At 39.1% G+C, this 26,139-nt stretch overlaps 1 protein-coding gene across 9 annotated transcripts in view; it reads right to left on the bottom strand.

Moving 5' to 3' along the window:
• Window positions 1-3,572: 3,572 nt before the first annotated feature.
• SYTL2 (synaptotagmin like 2) overlaps window positions 3,573-26,139 on the bottom strand; it is a 118,726-nt gene continuing 96,159 nt past the window's right edge. For 4 of the 9 annotated variants that reach the window (XM_043451469.1, XM_043451470.1, XM_043451473.1 and 1 more), the window contains 11 exons: window positions 24,521-24,574; window positions 23,239-23,286; window positions 19,802-19,896; window positions 16,806-16,925; window positions 15,318-15,487; window positions 14,105-14,207; window positions 11,411-11,581; window positions 9,616-9,694; window positions 6,985-7,084; window positions 5,486-5,691; window positions 3,573-4,642 (listed from right to left, as the gene is read on the bottom strand). In XM_043451469.1, the coding sequence (XP_043307404.1) occupies window positions 4,497-4,642; window positions 5,486-5,691; window positions 6,985-7,084; window positions 9,616-9,694; window positions 11,411-11,581; window positions 14,105-14,207; window positions 15,318-15,487; window positions 16,806-16,925; window positions 19,802-19,896; window positions 23,239-23,286; window positions 24,521-24,574 (1,292 nt within the window). In that variant the 3' untranslated portion in view covers window positions 3,573-4,496. The remainder of the gene's footprint in view (window positions 4,643-5,485; window positions 5,692-6,984; window positions 7,085-9,615; window positions 9,695-11,410; window positions 11,582-14,104; window positions 14,208-15,317; window positions 15,488-16,805; window positions 16,926-19,801; window positions 19,897-23,238; window positions 23,287-24,520; window positions 24,575-26,139) is intronic. The other 5 variants (XM_043451472.1, XM_043451466.1, XM_043451471.1 and 2 more) reach the window with 3 other exon arrangements.

Raw genomic sequence — 26,139 nt, 5'->3', positions numbered from 1 at the left:
AGTTGCTCAGTCATGTTCAACTCTTTGTGACCCCATGGACTGTAGACCACCAGGCTCCTCTGTCCATGGAATTCTCCAGGCAAGAGTACTGGAGTGGGTTGCATTTCCTTCTCTAGGGGATCTTCCCAACCGAGGGGTTGAACCCAGGTCTCCTGCATTGCAGGCAGATTCTTTTCCATCTGAGCCACTGGGAAAGCCCTATATACCCTACATAATACTAGGCATTTGTACATCTTTCTTCATGTAATTCTAACAATATTCTTGAAAGATAGGCATTTTGATCCACATTTCACAGTTGGCAGAGAACAAAGAAACTAAGACACAGAGAGATTAAGCAAGTTGTCCCAAGTCACTCAGAGAGTAATAGAGACATAATTCACATCCAGATCTTTTTGATACCAAAACCCATGGTCTTTAGTTCATCATTCATTCAGTTGTTTAATCATTCATTCATTCAATTCATATGCTGAGAAACTGTTATATCCAAGGTTTGCAGTCCTGGCTCTTAAGATGACTACCGTAAAATGATAGAGACAAATAATAGAAAAATGGCCATTCGGTGTTATAACTGCTAACAGAATGATGGATAAATTAGACACACCACTCTTCTCAAAGAATAAAAATAGGGGTGCAGTGATCTGAAGTCTGATCCAACATCCTGACTGAAGTGCTAAATGTGGAGAGTGAGAGTCTTCTTTTTTAAGGCAGAAGGAGAGGCAGTTCTTTAGGAACAAGTCAGCTAAAGAAGCGGAAGGAATGTGTGTGGCTGGATCACATGGGTGGATGGGTGGAAGCATTTGTTTTATAAAACAAACTAGGGAAATTAGTGAATGAGTCTAGGAGGGGGTGGAGATGGGAGAGCAATCCCAAAATCAGAATGGGAAGAAGAGTACAGGAGAAGGCAAATGTTGAGGGACTTTTAAACCTGGATGGTGAGTATGGATGAGAGATATGCAAAGAAGTCCATGTAACTTCCCTAGAAGTGAGCCTAGGCTAACAGTAATCATGCTTTGGTGGATGCCAAGGCCGTGTGACCAGGTCATGCAGTTCCCAGGAGCCTTATCACCTGTTTAGAAGCTGCAGCAGTCACGGAGGGTGTGGAAATGTTGGCTTCTCTGGGAAAAGCCAGCAGTGACTTTTTGAAATATTACTTCATTTTTAAAATAATGGAATTTGGAAGTATTTTCATCAGAGGGGGATACAAATTGCAATGGGTACCTAGCTCTTGATTTTTCCAGTGCCTGTCTATATAACACCCCATTCTTCTGAAAATGGATCCCTTCTCCCTGGCCACAGGGTGGACACATAACTCAGGTAGGACGAATCACAAGAGCTTACCCTATACACTCCTGGCCACTGTGAGTGGTGCAGTGGGTGAGGACATGACCCAAGCTCAGCCAGTTTCTCCCAAAGTTCTCTCAAGCTGAACCTGGGAAAGAGGAGTGCTTTAGCTGAGAGCTTGTGACGTTGGAGCTGTTTGTGGCGCTATTTCGTACTCTTAAGGAAGTCAGGGGATTCCCTGGTGGTTCAGCGGTAAAAGCAACCACCTGCGATGCAGGAGACCATCAACACTGCAGGAGACGTGGGTTTGACCCCTGGGTTGGAAAGATCCCCTGGAGAAGGAAATGGCAACCCACTCTGATACTCTTGCCTGGGAAATCCCATGGACAGAGGAGCCTGGTGGGCTACAGTCACAGGGTTGCAAGAGTCAGACATTACTTAGGGGTTGATCCACCACCACCAAGGAAGAAAGAGACAGTATTGGAGTTCCTGGGAACTCATGTTTCACCCATGAGTCCCTAAAGTCATCCATACTAACAAAGTGTCATACACTAACCCAGTGTATTTTGGCTTCTTTCTGATTGGGTTTCTGAAAAAAAGAAAAGAGCCCTAAAACACGCAGTCCGAGGGAACACCTCTAGTTTAGGAAAATGAAAATTTTCAGCAGGGACTTTGCCAAAAATCCCACTGAATCAAAAGTCTGCCAACCTGAGTTCACTAAAGAATTCAGGTGGCCCGCACTCTATAATGCATGAAAATCCCATTTAGCCTTTGCCTTACAGCCAGGTGAGATTAAAGATTTATATTTCCTTTTTCGGGAAAAGAAAAAGCGACATGGCATCTCCCTGGACGTCCTGAGGCGGTTGGAAGTTCTTCGGGTAGATGCAAGGATGGTTCTGTTGTCCACTCTGGTGTTTTGCAAATCTGGGAATAGGGGAGGCAGGCAGTCCTAGCCCAGGATGGGGAGATACTAGAAACGATCTCATTAGTGCTTCTGAGCTGGCTGGATGCTAGCAGATGGCTGAGAAGGTAACTGAAAGAAAAAAGGTCTGAGAAAGTAGCTTGTAGTATGAAGTGACAGGGACTGGAACAGGGTCTGTCCTGCTCTGGTTCCATGCCAGCCTCAGAGGTGTGTTTCTAGTCACCTGGTCTTGCCCGTCTCTGCAGTCAGAACAGGAAGAGGAAATACAACTAGATAAACAACCTCCTAAAAGACCTTGAGAGACAATGGGGCAAGGGTGTTGTTCTAGGTTAGTTGCTTTTACTGCTTTTACTGAGAGACAATGGGGCAAGGGTGTTGTTCTAGGTTAGCTGCTTTTACTAGTGGGTCAAAGGTTCTAGCATTTGTTTGGGGGAAGAGGCAAGCACTGGAGCTGTTTTCAGTGACATTTGTTAGATACTTATTTTAAGAGCTCACTGTCTTGTCTCCATCAAGGCTTCCCCTGCCTGCATGCATGCTTAGTTGTTCAGTCATGTCCAACTCTTCTTGAGTTCATGGGCTGCAGGCTCCTCTGTGATTTTTCAGGCAAGAATATTGGAGTGGGTTGCCATTTACCCCTCCAGGGGATCTTCCAGACCCAGGGATTGAACCCTGGGACTGAACTCCTGTGTCTCCTGCACTGCAAGCAGACTCTTTACCCGCTGAGCCATCATCAGCTTGTTTTGGGAATGATGAGCTAGTGGAGTTCTAACAGGGAGTGATGATTCGTGTATTAAATGACCCAACAATGTCTTTATGGAAAACTTTAAGAATAAATGACAACTTACCTTCAAAGCTTTCAGCTACTTCTAAAAAATAAAAGTTCTACTCTTAATAACATAGCTGAAGCTTTCAGTTTAGAGAAAATCAGGCCCAGAGTTGCCTCAAAGACTTTGGAGAAATATTAGCCCAGAAGTTCTTTAGCCTGGCTTGTGAATTTAGATTCTAGAATTCCTTCTTTAAAAGAAGTTTTTGGAAATTTTTATTTATTTATGTTTGGCTGTGCTGGGTCTTCACTGCTGTGTGCCGGCTTTCTCTCGTTCTGATCAGTGTGGGCTACTCTCTATTGCAGGGTGCAGGCTTCTCATTTCAGTGGCTTCTCTTGTTGCGGAGCGTGGCTCTAAGGCGCATGGGCTCAGTAGTTGTGGCACACATGCTTAGTTGCCCCATGGCATGTGGCATCTTCCCAGACCTGTGTCCCCTGCACTGGCAGGCAGACTCTTAAGCACTAGACCACCAGGGAAGTCCTGGACTTTAAGATTCCTAACATAAAGTATTTCATTTAAAATAAGGAGTCAGATTACTTTGACAATACCATTAAATCATATAATAATTTATTCTAAGGGTTTTTACAAAATACTTTATGAAAATTATACATACATAGGAAGGACAGTATAATTTAACAATTTACATTCTAATTAAAACTTTGTCGCAAATCATGTTTGTGACCACTCTCATGCTGCTTCATATAGTAGAGTTGTAAGAAAAACAGAATCTTATATATGCAAAGTTTTTGTTCTTCGTTTTATATATGGGTACCCTATGATAAAATACAGGCTTGGAAACTTAGGAGAAAATTAAGCCAAAAACTTAATTTCACCTATGGCCAGTGGGTGGCACCAAAGCACATAAGACTTTAACAGTGGGAAAAGGGAACACTTCTCAAAGCAAAAATACATGCAGTAAAGTCAGTCTCATTGCCCTAACAAGGAATTCCATATTTCAGTAGAGACTACAGAGTGAATAGTTTTCTTATGAACAAATTCTTTATCTTCATGATATTCTATTTTTTTTTCCCCCTGCTTGTAGGAATATCTTTGAGTCACTCTTCTACAACCAACATTTTTTCAATTCCTGCAAGGGTTTTCAATGATCAAGTGGGAGGCCTTCCTAACCCTTTTCTGGTTTGAAACACATGATGGCAAACTGGAAACTTTTGCTTATTAACAACATTTAATATTTTTTGGGCAGCTTTTTCTTTGATGCAGCAGCAAATCTTTGATTTTCTTAGCTTTCTCAAACATCTTCTTTTAACGTTGCAGTCACAAATTAAGTTACACATTTTGTTGTTATTTAAGTTTTTTAGTCTTTGTAACCAAAGAAGTATGTGCAGGTTGACTTTAACATGTATGTAGCATTTGTTCCAGGCAACAGATGGAAGGTGAGGATCTCTGCCTACAAGATCAGACTCCACCTGTCTTGTGGTTTTCAGTGGAGGAGCCCGTGGACTTTGGCTTCACTTGGAAATCTTGGCAATCAACAGCATTCGGAGAGGCAGGATTGCTTCGATCCAAGTGTTGGGAGACTTCACCATCTTTTCCCAGAGAGCCACTTCCTCTGAAGTAGAGTCCATCCAATCCACTTCAGTACCATAGCTTTTACCTGACAAAAAAGGGAAGCTTTGCATTTAGAAACGAAGAGCTCATTGGGAAAAACTGAGTCATTCCCTAATTATAATCACCAATGGAGACAGCTAGGAAGAGTTTTAACATCACCAGTGGGGCTGGGACTCAACAGAAGAAAAGAACTGTTTAATCATATGAGATGTCTGATAATGGAACTCTCCACAATTGGGATTATTCTCATTACTCTCAGAGTAATGACTTCTCTTCTTGTCCATACAGAATGTAGATGAGAATCTGTCAGGTATATAATGGAACAGGAGGGAGGATTCCAGCACTGGGTTGAAAGCGACAGTAGGTGATCTCTAAGAAAGTGTAGTTACAGCTTTAGTGTCTAACAGACTCAATTTTGAATCTTGGCTCTGCCACTTATTAGCTCTGTTTCTTAACTTCTTGGAACATCAGTGTCTCTGGGCATAACATTAGCAATAACTCATAGAACTTCTGTGAGGATCGAATGCAATAATGCAAATAAAGCACTGGGTACAGTGACCAGCGCTCCATAAATGTTAGTTGCTATTATTATGCAAAGCACACATTTAGCCATGAAGGGCCATAAACGATTTTTCATGAAAGGGTAGTGATGAAGGCTTTTCTGGTTTCCCCCACAATAACTTAAGCTCTGTGTGGGCAAACACAGCGCCCTATTAGTCTTCATATCTAGAGTCCCTGGCACACAGCCTGACATTCCTTCACTCATTCATTTCACTACACTTAACAGAAACAGAGTATCTGTTTTCATTAGGAAGAAGCAAACCAACCAACCTCTAGTGTCTCCAGAAGCATTAGACTCATGGAAAATTAAAAATGTAACACATGTTACCTGTTCCAAAGCCAATCCGAAGACCTCCCAAAAACTGGTTGGTTAATTTGTAATGGTCCCAGACAGTCAGCTCCACACAGGCTTCTGTCAGATCCTCAGGCCTGAACCCATCATAGACCATGGTGTGGTTGAAGACAGGGTTGGTGGTTTTCCCCACAGCTCTCGTCTTCTGGCGACTCTTCCTACTCGTATCTGGAAGGATGGTACTACAAAAGGAAACATTGTTGTGAGAGCATTGGAGTAAGACGGCAAACTCTCATGCTTTTAGTGTGCTTCAGCTGCTGAGGATTGGCAAGACGAAATGGAAGGAAAAAGAACGCAGAGAGATGGTAATGGTGGGCATTCTGCTGGCAAGATTATGCACTAGAGTGGACCAGACTTGCTTTGAGGAAGTCCTGACTCTGCTACTTCTTGGCTGTGTATTGTGGGAAATTGACTTAATGTCTCAGACACTTGCTTCCTCATCTATGAAATGGGAATGGTGATGCCTACCTCATAAGGTTAATATTAGAATTACAGGTTAAGCAAACAACTTAGTTCGGTACCTACATTTAGCATTTACTATATAGCAACTGTTGGAGGATTCCTCTAAAATCTACTCCTGATTATCTGTGAGAGCCTAAGAAATTAGTCTAGTACAGAATTGAAAAAGGAGCCTCTCCAATTCCCTAGATTTGACTTTGGGAATAAATTATATTACATATTTGTGATTATTTACATATAATTTATGGTAATAATTGAAATTAATTTACCCTACTATGCATCTTGTAAAGGCAAGAAGGGTTGGGCCTAGAGTTGGAATGGGAGATTGACCTGAGCTGAAAGGCTTACCAGTTGACATCTGTGAAGAACATGTATAGGGAAAATCCTAAATAATGTCATATAAACTTAAATAGCTATAATTGGTCTTCTAATAAAATCTATATAGATAAAATTAGTTAGAGAAAGTCAGGACAGCACAATAACATCTGTTTAGTTACTATTTTCTAGATGCTAGGCATTTACATTAAAACTGAGAAAAGCTTTGCAACTTAAAAACCCAAATTGTTTCAAGTTCTTAAGAGCTAATTATTAGTATGGATCTGTTTATCAAAAAACTTCCAGGTATTCACAGGCTGATGCAAAAGGCTTTTTTGCAAATGGGCCACAATACAGATGTTCCACAAATGATACAAGGGGTGTGGCATCACCATTAGCCATTTCATAAGCCCTTTGATACTGAATATTGTCCTCACCAGGAGATGTACCTCCTAGAAGACATTATATATCTGAATGTGTGGCCTCTGGTTTCCATTGTATATATTCCCTCTTAAACTAAATGGAGCCTTGCAGGGGGTTCATGTCAAAGATCCTTCTAGCTTGTGTCACCACTGTCTCAAGTTATTTCATTTATACTATGAATGATGAACTTCAGCATCACAGTTATAGAAAATTAAAACCAACTGGCAAAGGCCAGGCTATTGTGGAACAGAGGGAGGCAGAATTATCAATGCTGGTACCATTTAACAAAAGAATTTAGATGGCTGCCCCTTAGCAGTGGTAGATCGAGGCATTCCTTCACCCAGATGTGCACTTCTCCAGTTGTAGGAAGTTTTTTACCTATAACAGAAAAAGAGAGAAAATGAAATTCCACTGCCATTCCTCTCTTGGCAGTGCTGCCTCTGAAGATGCCAATCTAAAAATAGTCTGGCACAGTGACGCGACTGAGTGCTTGATGATACGATCCTAAATGATTATATCTATTCTTAATGAACTCTTTCATAGTCTGGCTGTATTGAGCTCAAGTAACTCTATAAAAATAATTCATTGCAAGTACAGAATATTACATCATTGTTTCTGGGTCTTGCTTGGTTCAACAAGATCAATTATAGATATTAGGCATGTGAATCATCCATTTACAGTTATGTTCAAAACTACTCAGTGAGACGCATATACTTTTCAAATATGAATACCATTATCAATCTGTGCTCATAGGAGGCATTTAAACAAATCTGAGTATGAAGTAACCAAAACAGGTACTGGCTTAGGTATAGTCACTCTTGTTAAAAGTGGTTATTCATTTTATAGGAGTATTGTATAGACACACATAAGAGCCAATATTATAGACAGGGAAATGCTGAGAAATTGGCCTTAGTGTGAAGTTTCTATATAGGTTGGGTGCACATGGATGGAGGGAAAAAAGTGAAAATGTTAATCTCTCAGTTGTGTCCGACTCTTTGCGACCCCATGTTTTTCTGGATGGGCGAACCCAATCTGTCAACCGATCAGTGTTTAATGAGCATCTATTATATGCTCAGCCCTGTGCTAGGAATGATGTTGGATATACAAGGAATGCAAGAAATCTATGTGCTTGGGAAATGTTTACAGGTAAGCTAGAGACAGAAACTCAATAAAAGCAGTAAAATGTAATATAGAATGAAATGCCAAGTTATTACTGCGATGTTCTAGAACATGATGTGATCAGTGAGGGTAAATGCATTCAGGAAAAGCTTTACGGAGGAGATGGGATTTCATCTAAAGACTTGGACAGGTTTAGGGGAAGAGGAAGCCATTCCAGGGAGGAGAAACTATTATAGGAGCAAAAACTCAGACAAGCTGGAGTCCATCACATGCGGGTCTCCTGCCCCTCCCCCAGCAAAAAATAATCATGGGGGAAATGGGAAATGAGACTAGCAGAATTTCTATGTATGTTGACCATAAATGATGGGATACAAATTATATAGAAAAGAATCTGTCTTTTAAAAAGATCCAGATGTAACAGGATGGCAGTTTGGGTGCCATGTGGCCTAAAGATATGTTTTGCTTGTCCTCACTCTCTTTTTTTTTTTTTTTTTAAGCTGAATTGGAATGCCTTTCTCTGTTTAATCACTGCCCTCACCATCATTTCTGTCATCCCACTACCTTCAAGAAACGTTTATTTCTATTTATTTATCTATTTGGCTGTGCTGGGCCTTAGATGCAGCATTCAGGTTCTTTAGTTGTGCTGTGCAAACTTTTAGCTGGTCATGTGGGGTCTAGTTCCCCAAGGAGGATCGAACGCTGGCCCCCTGCATTGGGAGCACAGAAGCTTAGACACTGGACCACCACAGATGTCCCTCATATGAATTCTTAAGGAGAGTAACTTAGGGAACTGTGTGGGAAATGAGAGAGGGGTTAGCACTCATTTCCTGACAGTCTCTTGCTCCTTAACTTTGCTGGAGACCTGAGGCTCTAACATCAAGGACGTAATGTTGTAATTTTGAAGAAAAAACTTCCTACCCTAATGAGACCTTGAGGGTAGAGGACAAATGAGCTCTAATTTCTTAGGGGCTTAATATGAATTCTTTTCATTCCCACCTGTGGGGGAAGAACTACCCCAGTTCCATTTGTATCAGAGCACTACAGAGGAAGGGCCATTTACACTATGTAGATACAAACTTTGGGGAGAGCAAGGCCAAAGTTAAAAGAAGGGCTATAAACTGGGCTGAGAAAAAAATGAGAGCTTTTCTCAAAGAAACAGAAAAAATACAATGGTCGTTACCAGGAAAGGGATCCTGGAAGGAAGGTCAAGAGAAGAGTTGTGGTTTGATGGGTACAGAGTTTCAGGTGTACAAGATGAAAAAGTCCAGAGACATGCTTCACAGCATTGTAAAGATACTTAACACTGCTAATGGGCTTCCTAGGAGGTACAGTGGTAAGGAATCTGCCTGTCAATGCAGGAGATGAGGGTTCAGTCTCTGAGTCAGGAAGATCCCCCGGAGGAGGAGATGACAACCCACCCAGTGTTCTTGCCTGGAGAATCACATGGACAGAGGAGCCTGGCGGAGTCCATGGGGTCGCAAAGAATCAAACACAAGTGAGCGAGCATGCATAACCACAACTAATCACACACTCAAATATGGTTAAGAAAAATTTTATGTTATGTGGGGTTTTATTGTATATGATGTGTTTTGACCACAATTAAAAATAAAGAAAATTTTCTAGTTTACAAGTGTGGATTGACTCATTTGGACCCTTACTAAGTAAGTTAATTTAGAGCTTCACCTTTGAAAATTTAAAAAAAAAAAAAAAAACCATAGAACTCAAAGAAATCCTTGGAGAGAGGAAGGCTAAGGTAAGGCCATAAATCTGGACAGAAAATCAGTACATACCAGGCATTGGCTCTGGGACATATTGGAGAGCCAACTTCATCTCACCTCTGTTTTCTGCTTCAAGGGGAACTGGTGCTGTCTGGAAGATGAAGGCATGTCAGCAGGTGTGAGACACAAACCATTCACCACGTTTGGTGTGCTCTGTTACAGGGCCATACCTGCCTCATTTCTGAGGTTAGGTATCATTCGTGAGTGCCCTGGAGTGAAATTTCCCTCCCCATCACAGATGGACTGTTGCTTTGATATCTGGAAAGGCTACACTGTGTATCCTGGAAAACTCTGCGGGGTACCCAGAACACATTTTAAGTCCTTCAGTTCAGAGAAATCAGAATGGCTTTCCTGGAGATGGGAAAGGTGTTCTGAAATGCTTAGATTTTTATAAAAACACATACATTTTTGTTAGTGATCCAGCCAGCACATAAAGCAACTTATCTGTATTTTCTTTCTTTAAAGGAGTAGGAAGAGTCCAGGGTATGGGTGGGGGACAAATAATACATTTTCATAGCTGCATTAACCTAATTATTTTAGACCAGATGAGGAGATGCCTGTAAGAATACAAAAACTGGACAGTCATTTTACAATGTACGCCCATGGCTGATTCAGGTCAATGTATGGTAAAAACCACCACAATATTGTAAAGTAATTAGCCTCCAATTAAAATAAATAAATACATTTTTAAAAATGTACATTTGTTGTAAAACAGTTAGTTTTACTTTCAAATTCTGGTCTTTTAGAGCCTTATGGCCAAAACAGGGCTGTATGTCAGAAACATAACAGAAGGAAGCTAAAAATGAGATGCTTTTGATAACTTCTGAGAAATTCTTAACTAGCAAGTCTTGGGTAGACCTATAAATAAGAGCTTAAAGTGACTTTGATGTGGTATTTTGGAACCATTCCTTAAGTAGAATGGCTTTACTGTATAGATACTTAACAGTTTTTATAAATTGTATGTATCACACTAACCTTCACATTGAGAACAACAACAACAAAAAACTGGATTAAACAAATCTATTTGAAGGTGCTGAAGAATTATTAAGATAGATAGGGTTCAAATGGATAAGCTGTTGTAGCCTGAAATGCTTTCTTTCCACTTCGAGGCATTAGCTGCGTTTTGAGTAGTGTTAACTTAGGAGGAGAGTGCTTTGCTTTTAATTCTTTGCCTTTAATCCTTTGCTTAGATTGAGGCAGTGTGTCCTTTCTCTGTGTATCAAATGCAAAAGTAAATCCTCTGAAATTACCCCTAGAATTTTTCATATGCAGTCTCCAGCTTGCAATAAAAAAATGAACAGGCATACCAGGACAAAGGACCAAATGACCACACAATAAAAATCAGAGGAGACTCACAAATGTTTAAGATATAGAAGTTTTCAGATACAGACTTTGAGTAACTTTGATTAATAAATTCATAAAGATAATGAGAAGATAAAGAATTTTAGCAGAGAAATCAAATCTATAAAGAAGAATCAAGTGAAAATATAAATCTGAAAGTATAATAACTGAGGACCCATAGATATCCATCTAGATATTAGATAGATACTAGATTAGACACAGCAGATAAGAAAATTATTTAACTAAAAGATAGGTTAGCAGAAACTAGCCAGACTAAAGAATAGATAGGGGAAGAGAGACTAGAAAACATAGAAAGGAGCCTAAGAGACTTATGGGACAGAGTGAAAAGACATGATGATCCCAAAAATTGGATAAGCATTCTGAATGAAAATGGAATTCTATAGCAGCTCTCTCCTGAATCCCAGGCCCCAAACCACCAAACCAAACAAAAAAACTCCAAACTTACCTTCCGCTTTAGAGGGTACCACTTCAATTGTTTATTCTGTTTGTTGTCCCAGTCCCAAGTTTCCAAATCAAGTTCCACTTCCCCTAGAAAACTATTGCGCTTAAATGTATCTCGATGCCAGACAGACAGGTTCAGCTTCTGTGTCTTTAAGACTTGCTTGTCGATTTTATACTGCAGTTCAAAGAAGGAAATTAAAGGGGTAAATAAGATTATTTTAGGCCAAAGTTATGACATAGAGGTGAAGATAAAGTCCTCTGTGTAGATCAGATTTTTCTCATCTGTTAGGTTTCAAGTCTCAAAAAATACTGCAAAGTCATCTTATTCTAAGTGCCTTGTTTCAAAGAGCTAAAATCCATCTTTCACAAAAGCTGATTTTTCTTTCCCTCTCTGGAAAAGCAAATCATGGCTCAAGTATCACTGTTGGTAATAGCTCTCTAAAAACAATTTTTACTGGATGTTTTTAGTTCTAAGTAGATATAACATGAATCCAATTCAGTCTAAAAATACAAATGAAGTTTCAAAACCCACTACAATATTGTAAAGTAATTAGCCTCCAACTAATAAAAATAAATGGAAAAATAAAAATAAAAATAAAAATGAAGTTTAATCCAATGGTCTGTTTTCTACCTGAGGGCAAGGTACTTTTTTTTAATAGACTAATTGTTAGAGCAGTTCAAGATGTGCACAAAATTGAAAAGAAAGTACAGAAGAGTTCCCATATTTCACCTGCTCCATATATATACAATCTCTCCAATCACTGATATTTGGCAAGGACAAAATAGTTTTCAAGAAAAGGTCGACCTGTTTTTTGGTTTTTGGGGGGCATCTTAACAGTTTTAATCTGAAATGTAGTCAATTCTTGATTATATATAATTATGGAAGGGATAATAGTCCTTCTAATCTAAAAATAATCTCTACTTGGCTTTATGATATACTACATGAATGTCCATTTTGGTTGTAGTAGACTTGCTTTTCTCTAAGTTTACCATTTAAATGAGCTGGCTTTTCCTGAGTTCATGGTTGAAGTAGATGACCTAGAAATAGCAAGGGTGCTGAGGCATATCACAGTCAAACTGTAATTAAAAACCTGCTACAGAAAATCCACAGACAATTCACTCATGGATAACTGAGGGTTAATTTAATGCCGCTCTTTTTCTCAGAGGATAACCAAATACTTGACAGCATTTTCAGAAAGAGAGAATGAATAATACTTCTCACATTTGTTGTTTTAAATAATCTGTTACCCATGACTAAGGCAGCATGAGATAGTTTGAAGGAAGATAGAACATGGGCATTTGAGTGAGGTATATTCTCCACTCATCTATCCAGCCATCTCTCCTTCCAATAAACATTTTTAAAGTACCTATCCCAGACACTGTACTAACAGTCAGCATTTACTAAGTGTTTAATGCATACTATGCATACTATACTATGGACTTCCCTATAGCTCAGATGGTAAAGAATCTGCCTGCAATGTAGGAGACCTGGGTTCGATCCCTGGGTTGGGAAGATCCCCTGGAGAAGGAAATGGCAACCCACTCCAGTATCCTTGCCTGGAGAAAACCATGGACAGAGGAGCCTGGCGGGCTACAGCCCATGGGGTCACAAAGAGTCGGACATGACTAAGTGACTAACACACACTAATGCATACTTATCACTTTACACATATTAACTCTTTTAATGTTCACAACTTCTGAGGTAGGTAGGCACTATTCTTTGTTTATTATAAATTAATTTTAAAAACTTTTTGGCCACACCATGCAGCAGGAAGGATCTTAGTTCCCCCACCAAGGATTGAACCTGTGGTCCCTGCAGTAGAAGCTCAATTCTTAACCACTGGACTGCTGGGGAAGTCCCAGATAGGTACTCTTCTTATCTCCCATTTGCAGATCTAAAGTGCAGATGGGTTAAGTCATTTGCACAAGGCATGCAGTTTACAAGCAACCTAGAGTTGATCCCTGCTCTTGTGGAATTTACAATTAAACCAGCAGTTAAAGTGCTGAATGTCAACACCGCCTATTGTGAAACAAAGACACTGAGGCAGCAGACAGCAGGGAAACTTAGGAGTTAAGGACAGCCTCTCACAGGAAGAGGCATTTCAGGCTGTGGGAAGTAGTTATGGACAGCATGTGGGGAAGAACATCCCAGTTTGAAGGAAGAGAAAGTCCCAGCGGAGTGAGAGAATCTAATTCCTCCAAAGAACAGAACGGAATCAGGGTAACCTGAAGAAAGATGATGAAAGCAGAAGGATGAGGCCAGAGCTCAGGTTCTCAAGGGAGGGGTGTGCATGTTAAAATGGGCAGGCTTGACCTTAAGGCTAATGGGAGTCCTCCAAGATTTTAAGCAGAGAAATAACATGATCAGAATTGGGCTTTTAGAAGATTGTTTTGGCTGCAGTGCTCAACTTTATCATCTGTGTATCCAGTTTCCTTTATTTCCCTAAGCTTCATTTGCCTCATCTGTGAGATGCAGATAATAATAACCCCTGGCAGAGTATGGAGGGGTGCATGAGACAAGGCATACAACAGTCACGGTGTATCATCTCATACAAAGCAGATTCTCAGAAAGTGGTTATTCATTTCCTTCTCTCTTGGGGACTGACTTCCTCTGCAGAGATACTACCAAAGATGACATGGCCTCTTAAATGCATAGGTCACCATTTGGGATTTTCCTAGATAGAGAGGTCGTAGGTACCCGCAGTATCTCGTTATACACAGGATTCAAAGTTTTCTTCACTACAAGTGTTTTCTTCTTGCCCATTTTGCCTTTGTCTGGTAACAGGTAAGTCTTTACATATCTAAAAAGAGAATTGAACAGACAAGAAGGTCAGAGAAAATAAAAGTGACATGTCTACTTGTGCTTTTAAAAATGCATTAGAAATTGATAGGAATAATTATTTCATGACACTAGCGAAAGTAGTATATAATAAATGTTCTCATCAACACCTTTATACTTAAACTTTTAAGTGATTTCAGTGGAATGGATCATTTTAAATTGTTTTGAAGATTTTTAAGGGGTAGTCCCTGAATTCCTTTCTTCCTTTGACCTTAACTATTGTAGGGCAAGGGGAAGACAACTGACCTCTAATGTGATGCTTAATTTCATTGGCTAGTGTCCTATTAAGAAAAGGCTTTGATGCTTGCAGAATTAAAAAAGACTGTCTTTTGAAATAAAAATCTTGGTACATACCTAATCAGGACATATTCAATGTAAAACAAAAATTTAAAAAAAGAAAAGAGTAAAGCTATTGGGCCCAGCTACTTTTATAACAAAAACAAAGGGTTGGGCTTATGCTAGCAAAATAATTAAGAATCAGACTTCTGCACAGGGGTAAATGGGGACTGTCATTCAACTTTTATAACTGAACTGAAATGCCAATAAACCTGTGATTTCAAAAATGAATTAGTAATTCCCCCTAAAGTTCTGCAGAATATAATTTAAATGTGGAAACTACCTTATTCTAGAATCTTAACTATCTCTACATCACTGAGCACTATAAAGTATGCCCAACACATCCCTCCTTTTAGAGAAAGTCTAAGAGTGTGTGGAGAAAGGGGACTCAAGTCCCCATTACTCATTGTGCTGCTATAAACAAACAGTACTTATCTTCTCTATCCTTTGTTTCCTTATCTGTAAAAAAGAATCAGGACAGGATGACCTCAAAGATTCCTTCCAACTTGAAATGCTTTGTGTTTCTCTGACATTCTTATAATTTAGTAAGTTTGGCGTATGAATCTATAAACAGCATTTTTCCCCAACTCTTTCCGCCCCCCCCCAAATCCCGTTTTTTCCCCGAACATTCCTTTTTAACACAGTCACACACATACTTTCCCTTCAATTTTTTCCTTTCTTTCCCAATTTCTACAAGAGTAACTAAGAGAAAATAGTGACTCCAAAATGTACTTACGGGTCCGAACGCTGTTTCTTAATATCCGCTGCTGCTAAGTCTTTACACTGGGCCACAAAGACATGCAACTCCTTTAGTGAGTCCACGTAGTCGATGGCAAACTGGATATTTCCTTTCACGTCCAGATTGCCAAAGTCTCCACTATAAACACTCATCACACTGCCGCTGACCTGAAAACGTCGGAAAACACTCGGTGTCTGTCTCTGTCTCACTCTCGAATCCAGCACAAGGATTACACGGGTGTAATCTTTGCTTGCCATTATTTCTCTAGTTTGCATATAAAAGCAGCTAATTTAATATGGCATTGAAAAAGCATACCAGCACAGACAACCTGACATGATATACATAACATGATGACTGGTGTTTAACAAAAACTGCCTGTAAGAGACACACATGAAAAGTATGAAATGCAAAGTTATTTCGGTGCTGACTCATTTCAAACCAGGGTGACTTTATGGTTGGGGCACTCAGAGTCCCATTTTTAGGCATGCTTAGAATTTAAAATGTTAAATGAAGAGGATGTGAGAAACCCCAGGCACAAAAAACACAGTGACACATTGCTCTATCAAATATCCAAGGCACTAAAAAGGAATTTTACTATGTTACCCATCCACTGACGCTAAGAAAATGCTTACTGAGCCATACACTTTTAGAGGTCAGGAAGGGTAGAAAATGGATGATTGATGAAGAAAGTTTAAAGCCTTCCCAAGGCCATACATTTGATTGTTATCAGCAGACATTCAATTTAAATAGATTTTTTTTTAAAAGAGTTTGAAAAATGCAAGGCCAGTAAGAATTTAAGCACAGATTTATCATTGGTTTAGCATATCTGATGAGATCTGTGCATGTATATACAGATCATAGATATTTGGATAAATGTATGTTGACATATTTACATACATATATATCTCTATACACATGCTACATGCACACACAAAACTATCTCACTTCTATAAAAAGTCAAATTCTCCAAATCAAATCTGAGCAACTACACTTAGGGAGCTTCCTTTGGAAAATCCCATTCTGAATCCTTCCATGAGGCAAAGAATCACCTCTCCGTTTAATGTGAATCAGTACTTTTAGTTGTCAGAATAAATAACCTGCTAAAAGAGGTACAATTCTATACCTGCAAAGAGCACATAAAATCATATCTGATAAAAGCAGACTTTGTAATAGTTACCCCATTCGCTGCACAGAGAAGTTTAGCGGTTCATCTTGTTGGTAACTTAGGTTTATTTTTGAAGTACTTAACATCCAAAACAAACGGTATCTGTTTATCTTGGATATGAACTGTCTTGTGATTAAAAAAAGAGAAGAAAGGAAGATGTAGCTAGCCAGAAGCTAATTGTGGGTTAGATAAAAAACAAAACTCTCACACCCCTGGAATCCGAGAAATATAACAAAAGGCCATTTTACAGGGGCAGGAGCGTGGCAGAGCAAGGTTGGCAGAAGCAGGGGGATATTAACACAAAGCCTTTGTTTACATACAGAAGACAAGGACGTCATGCCAGAGGAGCTGCTAAGATTGGTTAAAGAGCTTGGGCTCTTCTTGTGTCTGCTGAGCTGGTAACTGCCTTCTGATGCTGTATCTGTCTCTTTGTCATCACTCTACAAAACATCATATAATACACACAAAATTCAAATTCAGAAAGAGTCAAGACCACGACCTCAGTTTAGATAAAGATAATAGCTTGGTATCCCACTCATGTATGACATTTTCCAAGATCAAAGGACAGCAGCGCTAACTGCCAAGGAATGGTATTCAAGATGGGGTGGGTGGTCTACCCAGGATCTCACTTAAGCAGGAGAGCAGTGTTTAGCTACTGAAATAACAAAGTGCTTTTTTTTTTCACCAGCAAGGTGGCCCGCAGGTGCTACAGAAGATAGCATATTGTGAGCTTTCTTGGCTTTCTCTTAATATTATACATTTATATTGCTTGGCAAACTTTATTGATACATATGAGAAATTATCTTTACCTAGACAATAAAAGGTCTAATATTTACTCTTAAATCATAAAATGTCATGCCTAATTCCTCTCGGTAACATAGGCTTAACTTCCCTAAAAATCAAATCTTTTACTAGAGACACTATTAAACTAGGGAAAACAATTCTAATCTGATCTGTGTTTCAAGTTTTTCATATATGCATGTATGTGCATACACACACACACATGTGAACTGAACTGATATGTAATTTTAAACCACCTCTTAGGTATTCCTATAGAGTTACAGTGCTTATCTTTTTTGTTGCTACCTGGAGGTATATTGAATTATGCATTCTACCCACATTGTATTTTAACAAATTTTTTAAAATTGCAGTAAGGTATTTATTTTAAATATGTCCCTGGAAATATTTACCTGGGTCAAGAAAGAAAAAGTGGTGATAATAAATTTTATTATATTTATATCTATAGTTTATTAGATGGTAGCTTTAAGGATCTGTGATTCAGAATGAGCTCCTTTTGGGGTTAGAGAGTTTATGGAGCAGTTCAGTGGCTCCTGGGGTTAGGGAAACACCTTCACAAAGGAGCGGTTAGTTCATGCCAACATATTCCAGGGCCATGCAATTACATGTCAACGTAACAGATGCCAGTCCTAACGCAGATTAAGAAAGGAGTTAAACAATTATGATTTATGTGGATGAGAAAAGAATCCTTCCTCAAGGATGAAAAAATCCACACCGTTTTAATGTTTCTATTATCACACTCCCTCCCCACATGCTTAGAGACCACTTCCCTCTATCACAGCCATAATACATTCTACCTAGATCATTAGTGATTATTGAAAGGACAAGACCTTGTCTTGATGACTTGTAACAATGATTTTCACAAAGTTGGCACTCAACAAACGTGACTGATGGTAAGCCTCAAAGGGACAGTGGACGAAGAAGCAAAGTCTGATTTTATCCCACTTTCTTTAACATTCAGTCCAACCCCAAGTACTTTGAAAGGTAAAACAATACAGCTTAATTTGGCATCTCTGATCCACAGACTCTATTTGGACTATCTTTCGTGTGGAGCAATGAGTCAGCAGGTTAAAACTGAAGGAAGGAGAAAAAAAATCAGCAACTGGTATCATTTGCCTCTCAAATTATTAGATGTTTTATTCGTATGACCAGTCAAAACAAAAGCACATCTACAAAGGTATAAAACCACAGAAATTCCATGAGGTACCTAGGCTGGCTTCTAGCTCATGAGCTTGTTTCAAAGAATGAGTGCTTCTTTCCAAAGCAACTGTAATGTGGGCTCGTAAGCACATGCAGGGGTTGAATATTTTCTGAAAAAGTTCATGGAAGGCTCAGTAGACAGAAGGGTTCCTGGGAGGTTGGGGAGGAGGGATGTAATTCGTATGTTTTCAGAGCTTTCTTTACATCCCATCTACTAAGAGAAAGGATGAAGCTTTTATTTCATCATGAAAAATCAGACCAAAACTGCAAACAGCAACAGCAAGCACTAAGGTACTACGTGTCAGCACTGAGCTGTGTTTTCCCTGCATTATCTCACTGACTCCTTACAATCTAATGAGTTAGGTACTAGGAAAGCACTCAGGGAAGTTAAGGAAATTGTCCATATCCACACAGCAAATCAGCAGCATAACTAGGGGTGGGAGTGTCTAACATCAAACCTCAGACTCCTAATTACCTGATTGCAAAACATGGAATCTTAGTTAAGTCAAAGAACCTGAGTTAAAATCCTAGATCTACTTCTTCAGTAGCTGTTGAATTTGGGGAAAGGCTCTGTGAGGCTCTTTCTTCTTGTATAAAATGGAAAAAAATTGTACCTACCACATTTTGTTAGTAAGAGTTAAAGATATCAGAGTGCCTGGTACCTACTATGTATTAAATGAATAACAGATAATAGTCATGTTCTTATTTGAAACAGAAGGTGTAGTAGTTAATAGCATGAAGGTAGAGCTGGACTCCAGTCCTGGGTTCAGCCCCTTTCTAGCTGAGTGAGGTTGCCTGATCTCTCCTAATCTCAGTTTCCTCATCTGTAATATCCGGGGATAGTGATGGTGCCCACCTCCCAGGGTTACTGGAGGATTAAATGAGATAATGTATATAAAGTGCTTACACCCTGTTGATACCCTTAAAGTTTCCCATGTCATTGATACTTTCTAATTTTAACATATGCTTTCAAACTAGACTAAGTTTCTAGACTAAGCTTTCACAAATGAACCATACTCTAAACTGCAGAGAAGTTCATGCCAACATTTTTCGGCCTGGATTTCTTATTTTGAAACAAAAGTCACATTCCCTGTATGCAATCTGGCTTCACCATCAAAAAGTTACCATATGAGTCAAGTGAGATATGCCTTGCTTTGTTCCAGGACCAAAAACAGTACGTCTATTGATATGAGAGGCAAAGGTCACCTCTGCTGCCTCTTAGGGTCTCTGCTGTGGCTTAATGCAAACACACCAACCTTGGCATAGCAAATCCACTTATTTGGTTCCATTTTTCGGAAGGTACAAAAGACAAACTTGCCTCATCTTGGAGAAATGCTGGAACAGACTTGCTCATCCTTCTGAGTTTGTCAGGGTGGGAAAACTGATTATCAGGCTGTGAAGACACTGTGGGAACTAAACAGCATTTCCATTCAAAGTTATCCTCACAATTGTCAGACAAACTTAAGGCATAAGTTGAAAACACACTTTTTTCCATCTATGAACAGAGACGTTTTTGTAAAATGGTTAAAGGCACAGTAGTTCACATGCATAGGACCACAAGGTAAGCAACATGCACTTTTCACGAATTATACAGAGAGAACTAACAAGGAGTTGAACCAAACGGAAAACAGAACTTAAAAATCACTAGGTTTTATTGGACTGGAGAACTGGATTTGAATTATATTGAAACATACTACTAACATGAATTGATTTTAATTTATATTTTTTCACAGTAGATCTTTGAACCACAAGATCTGTACTTTATTGGTTCATCTCCTTGAGATATATATTTTTAACATGCTGCAGGCTGAAAAACTATTTCATTGAATAGCAAGGATCTTTGTACACAACTCAATCATAAAAGTGTCCTGGCTATTGATGTCTAAAAGGAGGTTGGATTCCTTAGTGATTGTTGGGATTACTGTAAGAGTATTTCTCCCTCAGAATCATAAAAAAACCACAGTTTCAAAATTAATTATTATCTGAAAATAGAAATTATTTAGCTATCTTGTCAATTCAGATAACTTTCAACAGCGATATCCAAAGGCCAAGTATGAATGACTCAGGTTAAGATACTCTAAGAATTTAATATGAAAATGTAGCACACAGTTTCTTTTTGATACAGTAAGTATATATGTGGAAGTCACAACAAGATGATGAATTCTCTTCCTAATACGTTTAACCCTAGCTAGAAAACTTTTCTTCTTCTTAGTCTAAGAATGACAATGTCTAAGCTTTTCTTATGGTGAATCAGAGCTTTCGTATTGAATGGCTTAATATTTTTCAAGGCACTCAGAACAGTGCTTGGCACATATTAGGCTCTATATAAGTCTTTGCTAAACAAGTAAACAACTGATAGGAAATCTTTATCTTTCCCATGTGACATAAATATACTGACATGACCTTCTCATTGAAGAGATACTAGGAAAACAAATAAAAATCAAATTATATGTCTACATATAACTCAAAAGGCTCAAGCTTAGCCCTAAATATTAGCTACATTCATTGCTAGTTAAAAGAAATCTAATGAAGGAAAATGGAAACTTGAACTATTAAATATTTGCTTATCACATAATAGCTCTCACCTAGTTTTAGGCTCACAAATGCATCAAAATATATTTATGGTGTCTCACAAGATGATAACCTGCTTTAATTACTTCCCATGGTGTGTATTTGAGTGACTTATACTGAATTAGTATAAGATCAGGTCCTACAAGGGCAAAGGATAGCCCAATGAGTATGCAAAACTTTATTATAACATTGCTCCGTATTATTTTCAAAGTATATATTTACTACTCAAATGTAGTCAGTTTAGTAATATGTTTACTGGGCTTTAGCTATTTGTGTTTTGACCATGCATTTCATTTTGTTTTATGGCAAGAACACACTTTTCACTAAAGAAAAGGAATAACCCCAGCCCAGGCAATAAAAGTCATCTTGGAAAATACCACAAAAAAAGAGAAATTAATTTATCCAAAATTTAGCACTGATTAGCCTCTTTGCCTTGACCAAAAGCTAAGCTAATTAGGAGGTCACAAATGAAGACACAGATATATAGGCATACATCATCTGTGTCTATGGTTTGTTTCCACTCCTCAGGCTAAATGTTGAATAAAACATAGAAAAATAAACTAAGATGTCTAAACTTAAGTATCCAGTTGCCAGTTCAAGAGCAGCTGGAAAAGCCTCTTTACCCAACACCCCTGAGAGAGAGAAGTCTTGTTTCCTCTGCAGCAGCCATAGAACTCACTCCAATGGCTGAAGCCTGGATGGCCTTATTTCCTAGGTAGTTCTTAAGAATTTGTCAGGTCATGTGCCAAGGCTCAGCGCCTTCATCTCTGGCAGGAGAACCTCATGATCGGAGTTTCAGATTTCAGATGAGAAGGCACTGTTTTCAAGCATCAGCACTTTTCCTCTATCTAATGGCTCCTTCCTTTGGCTGCGCTTCTCTTTAAGAACCATTAGCACATCCAATGACTGTTGGGAAACTGTTATTAAAAATCCTATGGACCGGTATGTGTATCTTCATCCCTCCAGTGCCTAGGATTTTGAAACCACTTCTGGAAAGGGATGCCAAGAAGACACACAAGCATATCTGCATTCTTTGCTAGTCCCCACAAATCCCTTTTTAATTCACTATTTGTACTCAAGACGATAGTCACAGTTAAGAACAACAGTCTTAAGAGTGAACAGAAAACAGTGAATAACCATTATCTTTTCCTGGTGGTGGATACTAATTAGTTGATGCACATGAGCTACCACAATTGTGCATACGTTTTTCTTTTTTAAAATTGAAACATAGCTGACATACAGTATTATATTAGTTTCAGGTGTACTACCTAGTAATTGGATATTTGCATACGTTATGAAATGATTACCATAAGTCTAGTAACTATTTGTCCCCAATATTATTACAATATTATTGACCATATTCCTTACATTGTATATTACATTCCCATGATTTGTTTTTTGTCTTGATCCCCTGCACATTTTCATCCATCATGACTCTCAACAAACACCATTTGTTCTCCATATCTTTGAGTCTGCACGTTGTTTTTGTTTTGTAAGATTCCACATGTATGTGAGATCACATATGTATGATCTCTGACTTACTTCAGTTAGCATAAAGCCCTCTAGATCCATCCATATTGCCACGTACATTTACTACGTAAGATTCAGAGGTTCACTTGCCTTATATATTGAACTACACTATTTTCGTTTTGAACCTCTGAGCTTAAACCCTGGGCATTAAAAAATTTGCTTCTATAGATAACGTAGAGAGGCATACACAGCCATACCACATCCTAATTGTCAAAGTACAGTCCTTTCCTAGGTCCAAATACATTATAAATTGTTTCATGTCTATAGTGTTTTGTAGAGGCCATAGGAGATCCAGTACTCCAGACAATACTGCCAAGTGATATCATTTTACGTAAAGACTCAAAGAGCAGGGAGACTGGCAAAAGCATAATAGTATTCAGCAATAATGTGTGTATATATAACACATACATATATATATATATATATAATTTTAAAAATATATAACTATCCCTCAGTAGAATCATGAATTAACACAGAGTAGTAACATACTTTTAATAAATAAAACCCTTGTCAGAATGAAATAGTTTTGTAAGCTGTAAGAGTTTAGTACAATAATAAATGCTGCATTATTAATGGGGTTAGTTATTTCAGTACATTTAACACCATGTAGAGTGGCAACATTTAGTCATTTGTGAGAAAGATCCTGCTACTCACTTCCTGGAATGCATTCATTTGTGTCTGGTTCCTGATCTGCTTTTTGATCTACTCAGAAGAGCAACATTGAGAATAAATACCATTTTAACAGAAAGATTAAAGAGACAAGAAAGTAAAGCTCAAATGTCAGTTTCACAACTAAGACTGCAGAATACATCCGACAGGTTTTCAGCCTGCTTCCATCCATTCCCCAATGCAATTCTTCCTCAGCCTCTTTGAGGTCCCCTGTTCAACTAAAAATCCAACATCCAGCATAGATGTTCAGTGTCTTTCCTCTTACTCATTAAGCCATGGCATGGAAAAGAGAAGGAGCACTGGGCTAGGAGTGAAGCTGAGGTTCCCATCCTCACCCTCTCACTGACTGACTAGCTACAAATGCTCAGACAGATCACCTCCTTTCTCTGAGCTTTTCTTATCTGTAAAATGAAGATAAAAATCGCTGCCCCACCTACTTCAATGAAATGGTTATCAACATAAAAGACAAAACCATTACATAAAAGTAAGGAATGACCTTTGAGGAGCTCTGTTGCTTCATTTTATATGAGAAAGCTCAGCTAACATACATTTTTATTATTATAGTGAAAGCAACTTAGAAAACAAAATTCTAGCATACAAGTATAAATTACATATTTGCATAAATGCTGAACCATAAAAAAATCAGACTCACTTCTATCCTTGCCCCCACGGTTACCCTATTCATTTTATAACTGAACCAAGTATAATGCCTGATCCACAGACAAGCTGCAAGACCTTCTGGCTCCTTAGTATTCAGAATTAGTCAATTTCACCCTTGGTCTATACTTGGTTATTGAGGTAAGCAGAGGCAAGATACCCAGTCTTGTTCTGGGACCCTTTCCTTCGATCTTAAATCTTTACCAGTTAAATCTAGAGAGATCTATATGCTGACTTGAAAATCAAATACAGGAATAACTTAACCCAGGAACCCATGCCACTCTCCCTGCCTCCACAAGGAGTTCTGCAAGTCAGAGTAGCAAAAATCTGCTCATGCTCATAGAAATACGATTTCCTATTTTTAGAAACCCTTGCTTCCCAAGGGTCTCTGATGAGATCTTCACACCAGTATTGCCAGCAGAAACCTTAAGAATACGAACAGTATTAAATGCACCAAGTCAGAACCATTTTATAACAACTTAGGCACCATTCATCACATAGTGACAAGTGACGTTCTTCTATTTATCCTAATAGCTGTGTCCGGGTGACCGCCCAAACCACCCCAGAACTTAACACACAGACAGACATGCAAATACATAAAGATATTTACCATCTTCAGCACTACGTACTAATTCTTCTGGCAGATTATCTACTTTGGCTTGATCTGTGCAGGAGAAATTAACAAATGGTTAACACGACTGACCCTTGGCGAGCAAGAACAATGAGATTGTCCCTGGAAGCCCCTGGAGTTGGAAGCAATTAGTCAAGATGCCGTGTGAGGGGTGCAACCAAGATGTCTTCCCCCAAATACTTTCTCTTTAGATTAGCTACTGGAGCCGGTGCCATAGCGGGAGCTCCCATTTCAGCCCCGATGCAGCTTCCATCAGCGCACTGCTGCACACGGACTCCCAAGGGTTAGAGGGTTAGCTCAGAGCAAGCAGTCGGCCGGCAGCAGGAGAAAGCACGGGGCTGCAACAGCCTCTCTATTCTTCTGGAAAGGGTAAGATGCTAGCCATGACTAACACCTTCCCAAACCCACGGTCATTAACAAATATTTCTGGGCGTGCATCATCATTTGTGCATGCCTCCGGGAGCCTTGCTTGGGAAGTCAACTGAAGAGATGTAAGTGGGGACCAGCTGCTAAGTGGAATCTTGGCAGGCTAGTGTGAGAGTGGGTATCGGTATTTGGAAGGGAGCGTGCAGGAATACCCGTCAGCTGATGGTGTTTTTTTTTTTTTTAACCCTACACATTCCTGAGTACTTTAAAGCTGCACCATGGCAATAGCCCCATGCTTCTCAGGCTAGAGGTTTGCCAAATTGGACAATTGTTGCTGAAGTTTTTTTTTTCCCCCCTTCGGGTCCATCACTAACATCAGAAAGAACAATTAGGGCTGAACAACAAAGGACTGGACTAGCCTTCTCTGGAAGCATTCAGGCGGATGTGGGGGCTTGGCCACCTGTTGAGGCTTTAGATGGAATTCCTGCATTGGAAGGGGAGTTTGGAATGGGTGACCTTCAAGGTCCCTTCTAACCCTGAGATTCCAAGATCTTTGGTAGGGTGAGGGCTGCATTCCAAATTGGGAATACTGCCTTCACAGCCCTGAAAATCTCTGAATTTTAAGAAGTGTTTAGTGGCATAGCTTGTTCTTTTTCCTTTTCCTTTTTAAAATCGGAAACTTTTCAGCATCAACTGCAGATGCATAGAAATATTCCAAACATGAAAGTGATCAATTTTTAATCATATGAGTTTGGCAGTGGTTAACTTGCACTTGATAAATTTCCTCATGACCATCTGTAATCCCAGGGGTACATCTTAGCTTAGAAAGAATAAGAACAAAACCCCTAGAAGTCACAGTCTCTAAATCTGTCTGGCTCACAAGTCCCTATATACGTTATGCTTTATGTTACTACTCTAGAAATCCTTCACCAATTAAAGCAGTGGGGAAGAATGTGCCTGGAGTGTTGGATGTCAGGCAGTCTTTGAGCTTATAGTTTCACTATCCAAAAGAAATGGGTGGAAATAAGGGATAAAAGAGAAAGCAAAGTCCCTGAAGCCAGGGATGAATTCATCTCCATATCATGCAAAAATTTATCAGACAAGCAGCAGTTATATGTAATACAATCACCTTATAAATGCTCTTGATAACAGCCTATTGATTTTGAGTCCTAGCTCTGCTGCATGGTATGAAGCAAATTACTTTACATCTCTGAACTCTACTTTCCTCATCT

Source organism: Cervus canadensis, chromosome 29 (assembly GCF_019320065.1).
Source record: "Cervus canadensis isolate Bull #8, Minnesota chromosome 29, ASM1932006v1, whole genome shotgun sequence".
Lineage (NCBI taxonomy): Eukaryota > Metazoa > Chordata > Mammalia > Artiodactyla > Cervidae > Cervus > Cervus canadensis.
The sequence above is the reverse complement of the archived record's forward strand: the minus strand, read 5'-3'. Positions and strand labels throughout refer to the sequence as shown.